Source organism: Leuresthes tenuis, unplaced genomic scaffold, assembly GCF_036924035.1.
Source record: "Leuresthes tenuis unplaced genomic scaffold, fLeuTen1.0.hap1 SCAF_15, whole genome shotgun sequence".
In the NCBI taxonomy this organism is placed as follows: Eukaryota; Metazoa; Chordata; class Actinopteri; order Atheriniformes; family Atherinopsidae; genus Leuresthes; species Leuresthes tenuis.
This window is the reverse complement of record NW_027325369.1, coordinates 18,710,760-18,732,783: the sequence shown is the minus strand read 5'-3', so window position 1 is coordinate 18,732,783 and position 22,024 is coordinate 18,710,760. Positions and strand designations below refer to the sequence as shown.

At 41.4% G+C, this 22,024-nt stretch overlaps 1 protein-coding gene across 1 annotated transcript; it reads left to right on the top strand.

The window, feature by feature from the left end:
* Positions 1–551: 551 nt before the first annotated feature.
* Positions 552–9,479, top strand: bmp4 (bone morphogenetic protein 4). The gene is made up of 4 exons (XM_072365396.1): positions 552–815; positions 4,848–4,970; positions 5,679–6,040; positions 8,222–9,479. The coding sequence occupies exons 3-4, from the start codon at positions 5,686–5,688 to the stop codon at positions 9,073–9,075; spliced, it is 1,209 nt and encodes a 402-aa protein (XP_072221497.1). The 5' UTR covers positions 552–815; positions 4,848–4,970; positions 5,679–5,685; the 3' UTR covers positions 9,076–9,479.
* Positions 9,480–22,024: the final 12,545 nt, after the last annotated feature.

Genomic DNA, 22,024 nt, shown 5'->3' with positions numbered 1-22,024 from the left:
AAATAAAATTAGGTAAAAAATGTTGGACCTTTTAGGGGGCACACTGTTTTATATCTTGTTGAGATGATTTTTCATCACTATTGCCCCCTTTTATTTATATATATTCAATTTCATGTTATATTTACTTTTATTTATTAACTGTGCTGATCTTGAATTTTTGCCCTTAGTTTTGGGAGGTTAAATCCGGCCAATCAACGCCGCTCAGATTCTTTGCAAACTAATCGCTTGCATCTACAGGTACATAGGTCTTTTAATTCTAAGATGTTTACCTTGCAACGTGCAGTTTACAGTCTGGATGCATTAAATTAAATACATATGGTCGCTATTAAGGAGTCGAGCTTCGTTCACAGTCAAATCACACAGTTTCCCCAAATGGAAAAAAGGAAAAAGGGAAAAAAAATGCGCGCAGTGAGCTGTCTTTATTTAAAGTGGAGGAGGAGAGAAGGGGGGTTATCCAAGGTGTTTGAGGGAGGTGGGGTCGGGGGCGGAGGAAGAGGAGGCAGAGAGGTCAAATTTGGGCGGACACATCAAAACTGCAAGGGGCCATAGATGCTGGATCATTCTGAGTCCAGCGCACCGCCCGCCCTAACCGACTGTTCTGGAGACGGATAGGAGACCCCGCCGTAGAGCCTGAGAACCGGTCTTAGCTGCTCTTGTCCGTGTAGAGGTGACACTAAAGGATTAATGAGCCAAGAAGGCTCGATATTTCTCTTTTAAGGCTCATTTCGGCGTGTTTTTTTTTTCGGCGTAACGCCTGGACTGCTTTACACCTTCGTTTTCATATTCGTTCGAGGATACCTGTACCTCTACTGATGGTAAGCGCTCATCAGCTGACACCCTCACACTTATGAGGCATTTGGCTTTTTGTAACAGAACCTATTTTTAAAGAACAGAAGAGGGACTCTGGGTGACGTTTAACAAGTCTTAGTTTTGGTCTGTGGTGTTTCTGCGAGTTTGAACGACTTTACCGAGGGTTTAAAAATCATTCCCGACAAAAAAAAAAAAAAAAAGAAAGCAAAGAAATAAAGACAGCCTCCATGGAAATGGAAGTCTTGCAGTCTGCCTTACTGATTGAAAGAGTGAGATTAAGTCAAATAACTGCGTACAGCGCTGTGATCTCGGGCTTGCGAAGCTTTTTGTTGCCGGGACTTGTGCAATGACAAAGCAAGATAGTGAGGTCATTTCTAAACAGAGCGTCCGATTTCCCTGCGCTTCCTTTTCTTCGGGACACTTAAAATATTTATTTTATACCGATTTGAACCTTTTCACCAAGTTGAACATCGGTGTTGCCTGATTAAACACCTGCATCTGCCTCCTTGGCACCCAGGTATGCGTAATACCAACGTTGGAGATGACAGAGTTCAGATGTTTTTTTGACATGATGGGGTTTTTTGTCGTTGTTTGTTTGTTTTTGTTTTTTTCCACTTCATTATTTTAACCTATACTAAGTTAGATTTCAGATATGGACTTCCAGCCATAAATCCTGCGTAAAACGCGCCGGTTTGTTGAGCTCGTTTCTGTCCATTTGTGATGATGTCTGCTAAAAACAGTAAGTGCCAACACGCAAGATCGAGTTCCGTTTATAAACGTAGAGGGAGATTGTTATACAAGGGTGCACGTGTATGAAATGTTTTCAACAGTTTTTAAGAAGGGGAATTGAGTATTTAATCCTGTTGACTGCAGGGAAGAGGGGAAAAGAAAAATAAAAAAGGAAAAAACGGCCTGCAGGCGCACGCCGTCTTTGGCACTTGATTTACACTGGAACTCAAATGTCTATGCTGTAGTAGAGGAAAAGAAACGCGAAAGATTTGACACAGAAGCGTTTGATATTTTGATAGCCAAATGTAGACCATGTTCTTTTGAAACAGTCATATCTACCTGTCGAAAAAAAGCTCTTCTTGTCTTTTGCTTGTTTCAGGAGAACGCTGACCAGGTGCTGACTGTTCCACCTGATGTTTTCAATCTGTAACATTTTAAATGACTAAGTCATGTGCAACTCTTTGAAAACAATTGTCATTGAAATTTTTTTCTTTCTTTTAAGAATTCATTCCTCTTTTTGTCGTTATTATTGTTGCTTTGGTTCAATTTGACCAGGTGCAAAGAGAGAACTATAGGAATTAATCTTAGAAAAGCCACACAGCTGTTTATTAGTCTTTCAAAGGAAAAAAAACGCTATAAAGGCCAACAAAACTGTTAATCTGCTCACAATGATCTCACTGACCATGAATGTTTGAATTTCGAGTCGCTCACCAGGAAAAAAAATTAATTGGATTAAAGTCCTCAATCTGAATAATTCATTTAAAAAATAGCTGAAATTGAAGTCTTTTTTTTTTCTTCCTTCCCCTTTTCCCCCCAAATATTAAGTTTAACTTCAAGCCTCAATTGTTGTTCAGATCCTTTTAGTTTTTAGTCAGGGCTGCAATCCCTTCGTGGGAAGGAAGTTAGCTTTTGACATTAGTTATTTCTCAAACTCGTGCAGCTCATTGGAAAAGCAGGCCAGCGTGTGGGGAGCCCATAAAAAACAGCGAGCTGCATGGAACAGCATATTAGCACTTACATATTGCAGTTGAATCAGAAGGACAATTTCCATGACTATAAACCTGTTGGTAAACTCATTGCAGACATCTAAAGTGATCAAATCTGGCCATAGAACGTTCCCGTGGTAACCTGTTGCCCTCCCTCCCCCCTCCCTTCCTTATTCCCATCTTCCCTCCCACCATCACTGTCAAATTCCTCAGGAAACACATCTGAAGAGCCATGTGCATAGTCTGATCACATTATCTCTGGTCAGAGAGAGACCGAGAGGGAAGGAGGGGTCGAGGGGGGATCTAGGAAAGCCAAGGGCAGTTGACTGCTACGGCCTAATTGCACCCTGGTCTGCATTTGTCGTTGCAAAATGTGTCTTTTGCCCAGTTTAAATGTTTTCGGAGTGCAACGCTTTTTGAAGCATTTTGCAGTGCAGGACTTCTGCATTATTTCTTCATTGGTTGATTGAGGGGAGAAAATATGAGGGATAAATGTAGTGGGAAGTCAATGTGAAAAAATGTAAACTGGGAATGTTTTGCCTTCACTTTTTTCCTTTTCTTTTTTATATCTCAGATGATGAAAACAGGCCAGCAACACGAACACTCTGACTTTTTCCAGAGCTGAAAGTTACTCCCTGTCTGCTTTACATCTTCTTTCATCATCATCACACCACTTTGAGTGTCTGTCTGCTTTAGCCTGCAGCTTTGTCAGTGGCTGGTTACAGTTACAAGATGTTCTGTATGGTCAGTGTTTTTGAGTGCTATGAATCCCTGTAATCATGGGAGAGGCCCTCACTGTACAATGAACGTTTGTTGTCAGAGATGTGCACACACAGACTCACACAGTCACTCGCACACACACACGTTTATCCCCGCACCCCATGGGTAATAGAGCTGATCATGTTCTGAGCTCTCCACTCTCTGCCACAGTTCTCACGAATATGCCAGCGGTGGCACACGCTCGTGCGTATGGACAGACGTGCACGCCATTCAGCTCGCGCACGCGCACCGCGCACCTCAGCCTTTTCACACACACACTGGATCCAGTGTCATGACCGAGAAAAGAGGGTCAGACTGAGGTCAAAGTCTAATGCTGTTAGGAAAGAGATCCTTGATTGCATGTACAGTGAGCCGTGCAGGGGCTGAGATAATCACACAGATACCAAGCCAGGCATGCTCGTGCACTGTAAAGCACACAGACTGTCTATTTTACACAGACATTATGCGCACACAGTTCCTGGGAATATGCATCCTCTCTCTGTGTTAATGCTTGGGTGCCCTCCAGCAGAACAGGCTCCAAATGATGACCTATGTCGCTCTGGAGTTGGCATGTCTGCTCCATGGTGCTGTTGTTGTGGTCACTCAGTAATTTTATTAGAGTGATTCAGTAGCGTTTAACACTTGAAATGATGTGTAAAAACTGAATCATTAGACCCGTATAGCTGTGCTTGTTAAACCCGACTGAGAACAAGATGACTGCTTTATTTTCTTTTTTTTTCTTGGCGTATTTTTAAGATTCTGTTTGGAGAAGCTGCTCCTAGTTTATTTAAACAGTCTTGCGGAGCATATTTCAATAAAATATCCTCGGTGCAGTGGTTTCATCAAATTAGGGAGCCAAATATAACCTACGTATACATCAGCGCCGAATGCAAGACTCTCCTACTGATGACAGGGAAGTGCAGAAGGCCTGTCATCAGTGTCACCACGGCTTGTGCGAGCCCTCAAGCAGCACAACGCTGCAAAGGGATGAGGCACTTTAGAGAGGGTCCTTGTCTTAAAAATAAGTGATCTCAGCTGCTTAGAGGGATAAAGGTTGAGTGGGTTCACTTGGAGAAAGTTTTTTACGCATACAGCTTTGGCTTGGTGATAGTCAGGTATTACCACCCCTCTGTGCTCAGTGTGTTTCCTTTTTTTTGTTTGTTTAATTTGACTGTTATCAGTTGTAATTTTTAACTTTTCATTCAAGCAAAATGCAAGAATGGATATTTTCTTTAAGGGTAATTTCTTGTATAGATGCAGTGACTGAAAAAGGTGTGTTTTCTGTCCAGTGTGAGTGTAAAGTATTAGTGATCTGCTGTCTGTGTTGTGGCACATACCTCCTTACATTCCAGTTACAGCAAATAGCCAGCTTACCCACGAGCCAAAATGATAAGCCTTAAAGAGACACTGGGTCTCTCTCTTACCCACACACACACACAAGCTTACACAAAAATACACACATTCTCATGTGCTGGTCTTCAAGTAAATACCATGTAACAACCTCAAGTGTTTGCAGCCGCACTCAGTTTATAGTTTCCTCATGTCTTTAACTGTATCTTTCAGGAACAGGGTCACTCCAACGTTCTCCTGCAGCCTCCCAACACCACCTAACATTTCCTGGAAGAACGTGTCCATTGCCTGCTTCCAACAAACATGGACTGTTTTCCCATGCTTTATTTTCTGTCGGTAAGTAAGCGAACCATGGCATTTCAATTCGTGGCATGTGACACGTTGCTGCATCTTGCAATTCTCCCCCCTCTCCTCTCTGTCCACTGAATCATTCATTTATGTGGCATTTGTCCAGACTTGAACTGAAGGTCTGTAAGGGGGTGTTGGGCTCGGCGCATGCATGAGGAAGAGCCTTTTCTTTTAAATGTGTTGCAAAATGCCTCAGATTTGTGGTATGGCTTGTTGGGGGAGACTGTGAGGGACAATGGCTCCTCATCGAGTTAAGAATTTGCTCCGACCCCAGGGCTGCCTCTTTTATTTGTCTAATCATAGCAGAGGAGACAAGGGGAAGGGGTGGAGTGAGGAGGAATGGCCTGTCAGATCGCATTAAAAAAGTTGGGTTGTGGAACCAGCTGTTTACCTTTGAAGGATGTCGCAAAAGATAAACAGCAAGTGGTCTATCTGATCGGGGACTGCTTTACTGTAAACAAGGCAGACTGCATTATTGGAGGTAATTAGTCTGTCCCTACTGGGAATAGTTTAAAAAGAAGGTGAAGATGGTATATTAGAGCTTTTTAAAACTTGCATTTACAAAACGACAGAAAAGGAAAGACAGATCTTAAGATAGTTTGTGGTCCTTGTCTTTCTTATGTCCTCCCGCCCCTCTGCTCCGCTCAGAACTTTCCTAATCTTTTATCTCTCTGTTCCATCTGCCGCTCCCACCAGAGACATCATGATTCCTGGTAATCGAATGCTGATGGTCATTTTAATATGCCAAGTCCTGCTGGGAGAGAGTAACCATGCTAGTCTGATACCTGAAGAAGGGAAAAAGAAAGTACCTGGCCTGCAGGGTCGTTCGGCCGCTCAGAGCCATGAACTGTTGCGGGACTTTGAGGCCACGCTCCTGCACATGTTTGGCCTTAAAAGGCGGCCGCGGCCCAGTCGCTCAGCAACTGTGCCACGCTACCTGCTGGACCTCTATCGACTGCAGTCCGGGGAGGCTGAGGAGCTCGGACACGACATTGCTTTTGAGTACCCAGAGAGGTCAGCGAGCCGGGCCAACACTGTGAGGGGCTTTCACCATGAAGGTAAGAGAAATGAGGGATTTGTGCATCATCATTTGTGGGCAGAAATGAAAAAGCACAAAAGGGGAAGGAGGCAGTGTCACGATGAATTGGAAGAAAGATGATTTATCTAAGTGTAAGAGCAAAATACATGACGCCATACTTAAGGTCTTTTTCAGAAGAAAAAAAAAATCCTTCTGCCTGGAAACATGATTGTAAGGGTGCTCCACCCATCTAGCCATAACCAAAGAATCTAAGGATGTGGTCACCAAACACTGTCTACAGAGTGGCAAAAGAATTCCACTAGACAAGCTCTCAAGAGGCTAATTTGACAAAGCTCTGCGTGTTTGGTTAGTAGCTCAAGGAAAAGCATACCTTCATATTACTGACTTACACTTCTCACCCCACCCAACAGAACATGGCTTAAAAAAGCCTGTTCTTGGCTTGGAATTGTAGTGTGCTTCTCTCTCATGTCTCTAGTTTATATGGAAGGCTCTTTTAGAAAGACCTTCCTCACTGTGCAATTATCTTTAATGCTACTCTGCAGCCTTCTAAATAAAGTCCTAACTGCCAACAATGTGGGTGATGAGAGAAGACGCTGCAGCTCTCTGGAGAGATGGAAAAACAGTCTCAGAGGCTTTGTGTGATAGAGGAGTTTCTGTTTATTGGTACTGCTGAGCTGCAGTACAAATGCAGCGATTTTCAGTTAAGGTTTTACACAACGTTCAGAGGCATGTCTATGTCTAGTCTGCTTAAAAACAATATTCCGACTGACTGAAAGAGACAGAGAAGATGTTACAAACTAGTGAGAAACTGGTCATGTGGCAGGGTGAACTGTGAAAACCCCGGCAGGATTTCAGGGCTACAGAACATGTCCAGGCCTCCGGAGGAGTGATGAAGCAGGGTTGTGTTAGTCATTAGATATAATTGGGCTTGTCAAACACTCCGCTAGTAGTAGTACACGCCAACTTACGCTAACCCAGCAGCGTACAGAGACTAGTTTTACTGTTGGAGAAGGAGCTTCTGCCTGTGATGCAACGTGTATGTGCACACATGAGCTGTGTATGGGTTATTTCTCCTCTCCTTTGCTGAACTATGTTAATAATATGCTTTGAAGCCTTTTGAGTGCGAGGGCTCGCATCCATGGAAGCACCGTTGTGCGATAGTGTGACTGATCTGTCCAAAACATCTGGAGGTTGCACAGTGTGCAGCAGATGGACAGTTGGTTGAGGAGAAAATGTTTACAGGAAAGGCAAACCATTCATCCCGAATTCAGCCGGAGAGATGGTGTTTTTTTTTTGTTTTTTTATTGACTGGGTGTAACAGCAATCATAAATTTAAAATGACTTTGTCAATTAGACTACAAGGCAGACAAGACATGTGAAGGAGAGTGTGTTGACATATGAAATTTTGAATAAGTTTTGGTCTTCCCACAGAATACCTCCTTTCCCATGGGCTTCGAATAAATGAGATTCTAGTGTATTGTCTGACTCCTTAATGATTATTCACGATGAAAATGATAAATGTCTTAAGTGAACAGACTGCAGAGCTAATCAAAAACACAGCAGGTTTTAATAATGAGAACCACCTGGGTAAGATTAGGGCCTGGGTGTGAAATAACAGGGGTGGATTGAGCAGGAAAATAGTAGACACAACATTCCTTTCCCCAACAATGGTGATCTTGCCAGAAATCTGCAGACTGTGCGTGGAACAGGGAGCCTCCACTGTGTTTATACTGTAGCTGTGGTACGTTAATCACCACCCTCCTTGTAATGCATGTTTCAGCAAAGTGCTCAGAGAAAGGCATTGAGAGAAGGGCATGATAATCCTTAAATATAGATAAGGAAGCACAGATGATATATATTTATATTCCTGACTACCCTAGAGGACTTGAGGAGTCTGCATGTACATTCTTTGGTGTCAATTAAGCTATGTTAGGGTTTAGGAAGTGTGAGGTTAATACAGATCTGTGTTTCATAGATTTATCTGCTGGTTCTCTCAGAACTTGGACAAACACAGAATACAAATAGATGAAAAAGATATGTTCATGAAAACTTCATACCTGAATATTTTTTCATTTATAAGATATATATACACATCTGAATCAACTTTGTGAGTTTTCTTTCTACATGTTTTACATATTCTGATCTCTATTGGACCCTGCACGTTGGCAAACGTCTCATTCTTTTTCTTTCTCATTTTCAGAGCACATGGAGAGGATGCCTGAGCTGGATGATGGAGAATCCATGCCTCTTCGCTTCCTGTTCAACCTCAGCAGCATTCCAGAGGATGAGCTGCTGTCCTCTGCAGAACTAAGGCTCTACCGTCATCAGATTGATGAGATCATTGCTGAAACCCTCTCAGAGGACCAGGGGCTTCACCGTATAAACGTATACGAGGTGCTGAAACCGCCGCGGCCCGGGCAGCTTATCACACAGCTTCTGGATACGCGGCTCGTGAGCCACAACACGACACGCTGGGAGAGCTTCGACGTCAGCCCTGCTGTGCTGCGCTGGACTCGTGAGCGCCTCCCTAATTATGGACTGGCTGTGGAGGTTCTGCAACTCAACCAGACTCTGCGCCACCAGGGCCGACATGTCCGCGTAAGCCGTTCACTGCACCAAGAGCCTGGAGAGGACTGGGAGCAGCTGCGCCCTCTCTTGGTTACTTTTGGCCATGATGGGAAGGGTCACCCGCTGACCCGCCGGACCAAGCGTAGCCCTAAACAGCGGGGCCGTAAACGTAACCGCAACTGCCGGCGCCATGCACTATACGTGGACTTTAGCGATGTAGGTTGGAATGACTGGATAGTGGCACCTCCTGGTTACCAGGCCTATTACTGCCACGGGGAATGCCCCTTTCCTCTGGCAGATCATCTGAACTCAACCAACCACGCCATTGTTCAGACACTGGTGAACTCTGTGAACAACAACATTCCCAAGGCCTGCTGTGTACCAACAGAGCTCAGCGCCATCTCTATGCTCTATCTAGATGAACATGACAAGGTGGTCCTAAAAAACTACCAGGAAATGGTGGTTGAGGGCTGCGGCTGCCGCTAACACACAAACTTGCAAAATTTTGGACTTGGACTGGCGACTTGACATAAGTAACATGGACGCTAAAACAAATCAGAAGGTCTTTAGTCCAAAAATGTTCACGTGGACCCTTATTTATAACTTTTATGAGGTTTATGTTTGTCTCACTTTTTTTTTTGTTTCTTTGACAATATGATCATTTATTTTGACAAAATATATATATTTATATCTACATATAAAAAAATAAATTGAGTCATTATTTTAAACATAAAAGCTGTACAACTTTTCATAATGTACATTAGATTGTATAAGTTTTTTATTGAGAAAATAGTAAAAACACTCTAAAAAGTAAAGTTTATTTACTGGTAATATTTATTGCTTTCATATTATATACAGGAAAATAAAAACACAGATTGCTTCTTATGACACATTCAGTCATATCACAATATGTACCCTTTGTGTGTTTGCAGAACCTGGAGAACTGCATGGATTTTTCTCACAAAACGCTGTTTCTTAAGAAGTCGGTTGAAATGAGAAATGTACAGTGGCTTCGTTTAACTCGTTCACAACAAAATCAATCGGATTATCTTCAGCAAGGTCCTTAAAACCAAATCAATTTTTACCTCAATGTAAATTACATGTAATAGCTTTTTACAACAAGGAATTATAGAAATAAAAAGTGACACTAAATCCTCATTACTTTTGCTACTTGAATTTGGAATTAAAAATAGCTTGAACTACATTTTAATTTCATTATGATTTTGTTCATATCCCTTTTTTTTTTTTTTTACAAAAACGAGACAAAAGAAGAAAATCGTCATATGATCTGTTTTTCCTAAATTACTGTATTGTTTTTCTCTTTTTTAAAAACATTTTAACTGGTATCTTACCAACTCAGAATGAATCGTCCACTCATTCAGCCAATTCTTACCTTGTGATCCTGAATTTTCCCAACAGTATAGAATGCATTTTGACAGCAGAAGCTTTTTATAGAAGTGGTATGCCATTTCAAAGCTGGTGGGTCTTTGGGTTAGAGAGCCTTATTGTTCTCAAATTTCACTTTTATGTCAATTAGGCGAACATACGGTGGTTGGATACTCGCTAATCCAATTGCAGCCAGGGTTTGTTGTTCAGCCTGACTGTGTGAGGGTGATTCTATTGTTCCTGACGTCCCCACATTGGGGGCATGATTGTAGCTGATGCGTCCTGCCCTCATACAAGGCGGCTGAGTCCTCAGAAGAATCAAAGGTTAGACGCTCTGTCTCCTGCCTTTGTCTTCAGCGACTCAAGCCGGCAGAGCAAAGACGCCTGTCTCCAACCTGTGCCCCATCACACAATAGGCTTCTACATCACTTATTTACAAGCTGACGGCTGGCCCAAATTATATGATAATGTTTAGAGAGCGACTCCTTTGAACTGCTGGGGGACGTTGGCTGTGCTTTGTCTTTCAACTGGTGTGAGGTACATCATCATGTCTCTTGAACCACTGGTCATTATTTCAATATAAAGAAGACAATATGATAACAGTACGTATCAATTCTCAAGTTTTAATCCATAAATTAAGTTAAATTGAATATATAATAATCAGTTGTTCTCAGCAAAAAAAAAAGACATTTTCTATCTCTTTTTGTTCAGTCAGAGCCTTATTAGAAAATTTCCTGACATGCAAGCTGTACTAAATAAATCAGGGATGACATTAATTGCATTTTACACAATGAAAAAGTCAGACAAGTTTGTTAGTTTTTACTACTGGAGCATGTGCAGGCCCTTGGGCCCTCTTAATTGCCCCTGGACTTCTCTTTGATGCCTGCATATCAGCATCAGAAAGGGTTGGCTGCTAAACGAGGGGAAGACAGAAGAATTTCATTTTGAAGTGGCTGAAGGCAGAGAAGGCTGCAGAATGCTGGGAAGTCCATGTATGTGTATGTTTAGCAAGAAGGGGGGTGTTTTTTGTGTTTTTTTTCCAGCAGCTTGACAGTGCAATTACAACATTTCAACTAATCTCCCCCTGAAGTTGAGATAGCATCAGCTAGTTATGGTAATTGTCTTGCCTGCTCATTATCCCACTACTCTACACAAAGAGAGGATGCGTGTTTATTAAAAGGCTCAGAGAGGAACGTTTATGTAAGTTCCACACACCCAGTAAGCATACCATTTAGTTTAAGACCAGCCTGCTTCAAGTCTAGACCTTAAAGTTTATGTTTGGTGGAGGAGAATCTTCAGCCTCCCACATCATCAAGCCTCCCGTCCTGAAAGCTCCACATGATGCTCAAAATGTTCCCCAGGAACCCCAGGAAATCGATAAACTTGAGTGTGTGTGTGACCATGGAGGGATGTAAATGAGGGTGTGGGGTCAATTACATAATGAGTCTTATAAACATGGAGGGCTTTGTCATTCCTATGTGACGTGCCACTCAGTCTCCTGTAAGAACTCGTTCTCACGCAATTACAGGTGAGTCATTATGCAGCAGGTCTATTGACACTGGTAGACTAAGTGACAGGGTGAAGTCTTCAAAAAAGCTTTTTATTTGGATGTTCCATCGTAAAGTCAAGCCAAGTGTTTACAGACAGTAAACCTCCCCACAGGAACAAAGGAAGAGGAGCCTGACTTGCATAGCCTCTTTTTAGAGGGAGCACTCCATACCTCTAACATGGAAATGTTCCTTTTTACTTGTTGGAGTTACAAGATAATAAAGATTTAGTTGTGTGTGCTCGTGTGTTTCTGAAAATCAGGCTTTCAGGTAAGTTTAACAGTAAAATTGAGGTTTCTTTGTTTCTGGAAAGCTGACCAGACAGTTTTGAGAAAATTTTAAAAAAAAGGACCAGAAGAAGAAGTGTTTGTAGTATCGACTAAAACACAGCCAGTCAACTCCCTCAGCAGTTCATGGGGTCTGGTGTGTAGTAATATGCCATACAAGTGATATAATGTTGTGTGGGATCTAGTGCATTGATGATGAAATAATAAAAAAACAACATACATAATAAAAAATGTTGAGAAATGAATAAATAAATAAAAGCTATTGCCATAATAGTTTATGCTTCATCAGCATAAAGTGTTGCCAGCTGGCTGGGAAATTTTTAGTGAATAACATATCAAATCTGAAAATGACAATACTTTTGAATTTTTCAGTCCTCTCCACTTCCTCAGAGAGTAAATTCCAACTTTTTTTTCTCATATGGCTGCCTAGAGTGTACATCTTTGAATGGTGTCTTTTGTCTGACCTAAAGACAAAATATATATCAAAAATAAAAGGATCAAAGCAACAAATTCTTAATAGGTTCATGTATTTGTTGATGACTGAGATACATTTAAAAATCACTCTTCCACGTTGTAGGTCTTTTTACCTACCAAAATGATGGAGCTTTTGGTCAGCTTAGTGCCACATTATATCATAATGTGAACAGGGAAAACTGTTCCTCATTTTGTGAACATTCTCTCATGTTAGTCCCTCACTGACATCTTTAGGGTGAGAGGATTTTTGAAAAGTATACAAAACATGCATTAAAATATCTGTCTAAGTCAAAGTCTAAACGCAGATGCTCGTGGATTAAATCCCTTTCACGAACTAGTGCAACTGTTTGGATATCTTAAAGAGAAACACCAGTTATCTGTTCAGCTAAATTACAACTGAAATAGCCCTGACAGAAGTTTAGCAGTGGTGTGTCCTGAAAGATTAATTATTATAGCCCTTTTCCACAAATCCAGATAATGGTGGTGAAGCAAAAGTTTTTTCGTTGCCAAAGTTTTGTGTTACTCCAGAGGTGTTCCAAAAAAAACCCCCCAAAAAATAGCCCTGAGCAAATGGACCATTGTTTCTGAAAACACAAGCTGGGATTTCTCAAAGATCATATCTAAATTCCTTGAACACAACAAAAAAGACTCACCTCCACTGTAATGGGGTGATGACATTAGTTACATTAGTTAAACCACAAACTATCAGCGTTGATCTACCACACAAAAACAAGTGCCTATGGCCCCCATTTTAATGTGTCATTCTCTGCGGCGTCATAGCCCCAAACTGGAAAGAATTAGTCTTTGCTCTCTTGTTTTTTTTCAGGTGGGGCCATCACGATGATAGCTCATGTCGGTGCTGCTCAAGGTCAGGGCCTCTTGTTTCACTCTCCCACTCATGCCATCACACACGCGGGGAAACACTCACACATTTTCTTCTTATACTCTTTTTCAGGGTATATCATTTTTACATAAGGCACACACATACACACATTCAGGTTTGAAACCTTAGACCCCTCCCGCAGTCCATCTGTAGGGGTTATCTGTGTGACACCTCCTCTCACCCCTGTCTGTGGCTCATCTCCACTCATCACACACACCTCTGCACTGGCACATGGCAGCCAGGATGCTCATCGGTGCATTTAAGGGGATAAGGCTGTCATCGATGGTATACTTTGACCTCAGGGTCATCAGCACAAACGCAGGCAAACAAAGCCACATGCTGCGTACAGTGTAGGTAGCAACAGGTAACAGCAGCGGAAGAGTCTTAAGGGTTCAGACACAGGTGACTAAAAGGGGACCAATACCATTACTAATATGAAATTTGAACATCTAGTGAGCTTAATAACTACATCATGTCATCCAGTTGAATTCTCACTCAAACCTGAAAACAATACACTTAGACATGCTCTGACTGAAAGTGGTTAATTCAGAAGATACCAGGACAGTGACTAAAAACCTGAAGGGATGAAATTGTTGTTTTTTTTTTAGCAAAATAAGATAAAAAAATGCATCAACAAACTGAAAAATAATATAAAATAAGTGATAATTATCGCCCCTGGAGGATTACAGTCTAAACGTGTAAAGTAAGAACTCAGTGAGTTTGAGTGGCAAGTCTTAGGTATTTTGTCATTCTCACCTTTTCTTACGGCCTCTATTACCATTTCTTTTAAACACACATTGTGTATGCGCATGTGTTTGTGTGTGCACCCTCTCATGCACATCTAAGTACAAGCCCACGCTCACAAATTTGCCCGTTGTTCGCTCAACTCATGCTGTTAACATCTTTGGTGTCTGTCAGTAGCGTTGAAAGAAAACAATGACGCCCCCTCAAAGAAAGCTTAATAACAGTAATTGCTGCCCGTGTGATTAGAAAGAGTATCAGATATTTCCATCTTGACAACTGTTCCCAAACAAAGCGCGCGGGGAACAAAGTGTCGGGGACCATGAAGAGTGTGAGATTAAACCCCCACGAAAGTCGTTTCTCTCGCCCTGCCTCCCCGCCTGGGAAGGGACCGCAGTGGAAATTTCCACTTGTTGAAGAAACAACATGCAGGTTTAAAATTTGGTGTCAAGTGCCAGTGTCGCTGTGTGGACGGAATGCTTCTTTTGTGGGTGAGTCTCTGGTGTAATTTCGGGCAGGGCAGGGTGTCCCTGCAGTAGGCCTTTCTTCCTCAGGCCCTGTGCAGTTTCATTAGATACGGCTAATGAAAAGATGGCTGGCCCTGCAGCCTGGCCCCCCAACGCTTTTCTGGCCTGTATTTAGAGCTCCTGCCTTGCATCTCCCACTGAACAGGTGTGCTGGCCGGCCCTCAAGCATTGCGCTAACTCACTCGAAACACTTTTCCTCCTCGTTTTCCTTTTATCTTCTCAAGGAATGTCATTTTAACAAGTTAATTTCACAGGATTATATCGTTTTAGAGCACATTTCTATTCATACCTGAACTTTTAAAATGTAATCGACCAAACAAAAATGGGTGTCTCTTCACATTTCTTATAAGAGCGAAGGCTCTAATTTACTCTTTATAAAGACACCAAGAGGTTGGAATCGACATGGAGTACAACATATGGATTAAATTTAGCTGTATTTGATACTTTTCATCTAAGCACAACATATACCTGATTGATATGATGTGGAAATTTCCTTGTGTAAAGCGTTTTACACGTTTGACTGAAGTTAACTTGAATTATTTATCAATTTAAAAAGCTGCTCACTAGTTGTTGTACACACATATTCCCATTGGTGCAAACAAAAGGTAACCATTTTTTTTACTAAACAAAGTGTTTTGGAAGCAATATTTTGTCTATGTGAAAACATATCCCGTTGAGTCAGTGAGAAGATTCCTTTTTTTATGAATGCAAGCACTTTTAAAGCTGGCTTTGCATGTACAATATATGCACAGTCTTCATCAATAGACGATGCTGACCAAAATTTGGATTACAGGACATGCGCTCTTGAATATGAATATTTGTTTCCCTGATGAGACATTGCGTTTTATGCTTCTAAAGCAAGTTGCAGTATCAAGTGGCCACATAATCTTTGCACATCCCTATAAGAGGAAACAATGAGGGAGAGTGTGAGTAAAGTGTTTAGTTCACTTAGTTCATAATCACTTAATTCATGTAATAACTCAGAAACCTCTGGCAACAAGCCTCCTGTAATTAAACAAAGTTGTTTATGTACATCTGCTCCATCTCATTCTCCCATTCTTCTCTCTATGAAACATTAATTGTCCTTTCAGCTCGATAATAGTTGATATACAGTATGGTGTCATTTGGTGACAGGTCATTGTTTAGTTACAGATGCCTATTTGGGCTACTTGCTGTGTCTCCCTTACAGCTGCATGAATATCTGAAAAGACAACTGGTGTTTGGCTGGTGTACAGCTGGAGTTAGATCTCAGTGTTTATTTGCTAACAGACTACCTCTGTGTTCATACGCTGACCCTTTGTGCGGCTCTCTGAGAGGCAGGTGGATTGTGCCTCAGGCTTGTGGGCTACAGTATGAAAGCAACATCGTGTAACTGGAGATGTAACGTGACCCTTAGGCAATTAGGCTCACAATGAGGACGTTTTTTTCACATTCTACCCTTTTGTGTTGCTAAATACTATTTAACAGCAAATAAAATGTGGAACCTCTGGTGCTCTGGCAGCTAGACTGAAGAAAATGCATAACCTGGTAGTTAAACATCAGCGGCCGAAGTTTTTGTTCCTGAACAACAGCTGCTTGTTGTACATACGTTGCTCTAAAGTATGTCCCTCCTTTTGAAGTTGCTCTGCCTTGTTGCACATTTTTCTTAAGTGTGTGTATAAGCACAGGGGGATTTGGGTGAGGTTGAAAGGACTGAAAGATGCAAAGCTAATTGATTACATTTTGCAGACCCTTTTCTGTGTTCAGAAACAGACTGTGAAAGGTGCAAGGAGGGCCGGAAGCAGGAGACCCCGCACCTCCTTCCCTCCTCCTTCTCTCCCTCCTCCTTTCAGTTGTTATATACCCCTCCTTGAATGGAGTGTGTCTACCGGATCTGCCCAGGATGAAATGTCATATCTCAGACTGATCCTTATCTCTTAATCGCTTCCTTTGTCTCCCATGATTCCCTAGACCTTCCCTTACTTCCCTCCTCGGACACTGGCCTTTGATGTGTCAGCCACAGTTTGGAACGCTGGGGGTGGGATATTTGTGATCTGTGCATGCATGTGTGTGTGTGTTTTGAAGTGGCGGTCTGGTTCTGCTCTGAGCTAACAAAAGCCCCAGAGGTTATCAAGATTCAGTGGTGAAGGAAACCACTGGAAGGGGTGGTGTTGTGATAGACCCGGGCTCAGGTCTCATGTAGCTTTGCAAGGGTCAATGAAAGAAGATGGAATATGTTCCTAACATATGTATGTGCTGGAGGGCATCAGTAGTAATGTGTAGTAATGTGTTCCTGTTTGTGTGTTTGTATGACTCTACATGGGGTAAAATCCTACACTGATGACACATCAACCTCAGAAACTTTCTCTCGGGCCACAAGCAGATGTTTGCATGGGCCACAGACAGTCAAATGTGAAACAAATGTTGAAAACATTCAGAAAAGAGTGTACAATGTATCAAAAACAACATAACTTGAGTAGAGAGCAGATTTAAAAACTCCTCAGGGTCTTGCACTTAAGTTGTTGAGTCTGGGACAGTTGTAGAGTTTCTATCATAGATTATTTACATCTTGGATCTAAAATGAGCATGAGTGGTATATCTCTACCCGGTTATTTTGACCGTATTTAGCACAAAGATCCCTCTGTTGGTCAGCCTGTCTGCCTCTCTGGTTCTGACTAAAATATCTTAACAACTGATTGCCATGAAATTTTGTACAGACACTTATAATCGTCAGAGAATAAAATCTAAATTTTTGTGGCAATCCTGACTATTTACTGTGTCACGTGAGCACAGTTGAATTATTTATTGCTGACTTCACGCCTGTAAAACTTCATTTCTGTCATCTGAATTTTTACAAGGGGTTCAGAACTAATTTTGCAGATGTTAGCATGCAAACGAGCAACACGATTGTAGCATGGTAAACATGATTACACAGGGGAGGCATAACTGGTGATTAGGAAATAGATATAGCATAGACCTTTTTAGCAGGTGGGAATCAAACCACCTCCACCTCAAACTGCTGCCCAATCCACAAAGCCTTGAGCTCTAATGGCGCCTCCTGCAGGTGGTGGGTCCACAGGAGGGTGGTTCGATGTTGTAGTGCCAGTTTTACAGAAAAGACAAAACAATTGTACAATAGCTACATTTTCCTTAAATACAGCTCCTGTTGTGCTACTCATGAGATTTCCACTCCTGTTAAAATGTGACGATGTTGCCACAGTTGCCACGCTTGAGTTGGACAAAAATTCCATGAAAGGAGGAAGGGGGTTGGTGGGAGTTGTTAAACCTCTGCCCTTCCCAAGAGAGATTGTTAAATCTTTTCCACAGTCTTTCTACTTCACTCCCACCCACTAATGGTTATGGTTAGGAATGACAAATTCACGGTTAGGTTTAGAAATAATTTACATGGTTTGGGTTACAAAACCATACATTCTCATGGACCACACAGTGGCTCTCATAGCATGATGCAATGCAATGCTACTTGACACAAAGCAACTGGCCTAAAAATTGTCATCTCAGAATTTTCTTGCCTAGATTGTGAAACTACTGTGTATTGGACAAGTGGACAAATGTTCATATATGACCTTTTCTGGTGAGACTGGACTGAGGGAATATATTTTTTCTGTCGAAGCTGGTGAAGGTGGCTGGGGAGGGCAGAGTCTGATCAGACTGTCGCTTATGTGACCCAGATCTGGATAAGGGGAAGCAAATGTACATTTTGAGCAACAGTACCCAAAACTAAAATTAATTTGAACTAAATGTACAGGCTGTGCATTTCAAGCAACCAGGGCTGAGTGTTTCAGCTGAATGCCCAGGGCCTTTACATTCTGGCAGTCATTTTCTATACATAACATCTATTCTGAAAATTCATCTTTAAATTTGGATATGAGGTATTAGCTATCAAAACATGGACTGACTTGCATGCAGTTCTACCACAGAAATACGAACATTTCGACATATCCGAACTCTTGTTATATTTTGTTGACATGTTGGAGCACAAGGTTTTCACAGATGTGGATATTTCTTTTTATCCCTCCATAAATCAGAAAATGTTGTCATCAGCCAGAATAAATCAATTTTAGCATGTTTTTAGGAACTGTGAGTATTTAGCACAGAGCCCCAATGTGCCAGAGAAGCCTACAGTCTCGCAGAACTGCTGGCTGTTGACATTTAACATTGTTTATTGGTCTGGGGAATAAGATCTGGTACAGCTGAAGTTATGTTTGATTGTTCTCAGGCTCACAGAAAGATGAAGCTGAATTTAGACCTCATTCAGACAGGATTCTGTTGTGACAGTTGCTGGCCATTTACCATTGGTAAGGCAATGAAAATCTTATAACAAATGCAAATATAAACACATTTGAGAGAACATTGAAATGTTTCTTGCCGTCTGTAATTTGGTTTGAGATAATGCCAAGCTTCAGATATAGACCGAGCATTTAAAACACTAAAAACTCTAACAGGTGGAAATAATTGTTACGATCACCTCTTTATACTATAAAGGTTTTGTGGAAAACCTTGACAACCCACTTAAACATTGTAAAATATCAAACATACCCACCCATGGCAACAGCATTCCTCAAGAGCAGCATCCTCCCCCAGACGGCCAATGCATCCCCACCAACATTCTTCTCAGGAATGGCCCAAGAAACATAGCGTTTAGTCCGAAGAGTTGATACCGCATCAGAATCTCCAGACCCCAGTCCAGTCAAGCATCCCTTGGATGTTCCAAAGAAGTCATATCTAAGTAGGTCCCTTCCTCCAACGATAACTGCTTCTAATCATACAAATACAGTAAATTTGTATATGTCGGTCCTTCCTACCACAGGCGGGCTCACGAACAAGCTCCCTGGCTCACAAACAAGCTCCCAGGGTCTAAAATACTTCAACTAAAGAAAAACTGGATTGTGGTTTAATCTAAGTGATGCAGTTTGTCAGCTGTTAGCAAAAACTGGAATTTAAGCTCAGGTTTGAGTTTTCCCTGAGGCTAGATGATTAATAAGAAGCTTTAAAGTAAAGATTTGACACGAAAAACCAGCTGAAATGATCATCTAGTCTTTATTTTTGACTTTGTTTAAAGTTCATGTTACACAGCTTGTGCTACTGCATTGGCAAGAGGTAGAAATAAAAGAGCAATTTAAATATGTTTTCATTTGATTCACTTTATATGACTAAACATACTGTAAGGTATAACGCACAAATGGACCTTTGTACTCGTTAACATGAGCAAAAAATAAGGTGGGAGAGAAGCCTGAAAGAGAAGGAAACCTAATGCGATAAGTGGACTGTGGAGAACAGAAACTACGACAGGTTCTTTTAATGATTCGGTACAGGTGGTGCTAACTAGAACCGATCAGACATATGTACCTTTCCAAGAGAGATTGCCTGCTTTGCAAATGAGCTCAATCTTCTAAGATAAAAACACATGCAATGACTGTGAATATTTACCCACTAGAGTCTTACACCATCTTCTGTGAGAAGTTTTCTCTCTGCTGTGCCAATATTAAATGTACGTAAAAGGGATCCCAGACAAATCTTTGGATGTCAGTGTGGGGCACAAGAGGATATGCAATCATTTGTTGCCTTTGCTTGATCAGATCTTCAATGCGAAAGTGTCTGTGTGTTATTTGTATTTGAAGCGCTGTGTAAGAAAGCAAAAGAAATAACCTTTCAGAAAAAGACGGGCTGAAAAGACTTGTATCTTCCAGTACATCTTCAAACAGATGTATGAAGTCATGTCTTTGAACATGTGATTGTGTATGGGTGAAAAATGCATGTGTGTACCCTATCATAGCTCATTGTTGTCTGGTAGGCTCATTTTGCCGGCCCAACATCCGGAGCTTCATTCTTTGGTCCTAAAGGAATCCTGGGTTTGAAGCCAGGGGTGATGGGGGCACATTGTCTGCACCCTCTGGTGGCAGGATGCAACAGCACAACCTCCCTTTTGTGTGTGCACGTGTAGGCGCTGAAAGGGTGTTTGTCCACATGCGTGTTTATCTGAAGACAGTATAAGAACGTGTGCTCTCAGGTGGGAGCACAATACTGTATGTTTGTATGGGGAGGCCACCCAGCATCAGCTGCATATCCTGACAAAGATAGGAGAACTGGCTTACAATTAGAGGTTGTTGCTTCAGCCAAAAGCAACATAATTCATTTCAGTGAAAGAGCCATTACTGGGTCCAGGGCCACCTGCAGATAAAGGAGGGTGGAAAGCAGAGAGATGAATAATAGTGTCAAAGGGGAAACGTCACCATAAGATTCATCAACATGTATTGGTAATTTCATTATCAGCAGGTGTCTGCAAACCCTGGGTGAACTTCTCCAAATGGACCAGCATAGTTTCAGCTGCTGGTATATCTCTGTGTGTATTTGCAGATGGACGTTAGTGTAGAGAGAAAAATAAGCCATGACTTTTCTGCAGATCTAAGTCTAAGCTTGGATAAACTCTGACTCTCCCTTCTTTGTGAGGGCTTTTCAACAGACTGTTTGTTGCTCTTGGCATGAACTTACACAACTGTATACATTAAAACCATGAATGCTGGGGCATTCAAACGAGAGATCACGAACACATGGTTTGAGTAGTAAAGTTCTGCAGCCATGATCCCAGCCTTGCTGTGTAAGTCAACAGTTATCATTTACTTTACATATCACAACTTCAACCTGTGTTCATTAAGTACTTAAACCAAAAACTGAGCCGGTGATACCAAGCAAATCCAACAAAATGTATTTAAATTATTAGAGGGTTTTCTTGTCCCTAAATAATAATCATTCAGGCTTACCTTGAGGATTCTTGTTTAAAGGATAAGATTTCATTCATTCAAACTGAAAAATCAGAATGAAATCTAAGTGTCTACACTGGGAAATTTTATTCAAAATGTTTCCCAGCCAAAAAAAACTCAAACAGCATTTTTTTTGCAGGAAGTGCCCCTGGATGCCATTCTGTATCTTCATGTTCAAGTAACAAAGGCATCTTATGGGTATGAAATATGATGAAGGACTGAGTCAGGTGATATTATTGTATTAAAGGCTATCAAAGTCTTGAATGGATGAGTCAACAAAATGTCGGACTCAGACACATGACACTGTTTGTTTTTCTTTTTCACTTTGGAAAATATGTATGAATTATAAAGAAAAACTCTTATTCATGCATTTCTAGTTGGTAGTTACAAATGTATTTTTGCTTCATTTTAGCTTTTATACTTCTCTGTCTCACCTTGATTGTGTCTGCAGATGTAGAGGAAATAGTAACGAAACTAAAGTGCTTGCCCTATAACCTCTTCACAAATGTATATTTCTTAAATGTATATTTCTTGCCGCACTTTGTTACCACTAGAATGAATCACTGGGGTTTGTGAAGACATGGAAAAGAGGAAAAACTGTGAAAACATACAATTAAACATCTCAGCCAGTCATAAAGAAAAAAAGGAGAGGAGTCACACCAAACAAACAAACCTGTTGCCTTGGTAATGAACAGAGCCCCTGCTGAGGCGGTGTATACGGGCCATCACAATATGAGCTATATCTAGAAACTAGAATCCCAGTGGAGGAATGAGTTGGAATACATGACAGATGTGAGCTGAGGAGAAAAACCTTTCTTTTTTTTCTTTTTGT

Excerpts from the sequence above, each read along its gene's own strand:
- bmp4 (XM_072365396.1), top strand. The coding sequence starts at position 5,686 with ATGATTCCTGGTAATCGAATGCTGATGGTCATTTTAATATGCCAAGTC. Across the intron at positions 6,041-8,221 it reads GAGGGGCTTTCACCATGAAG|AGCACATGGAGAGGATGCCT; the intron begins GTAAGAGAAATG and ends TCTCATTTTCAG.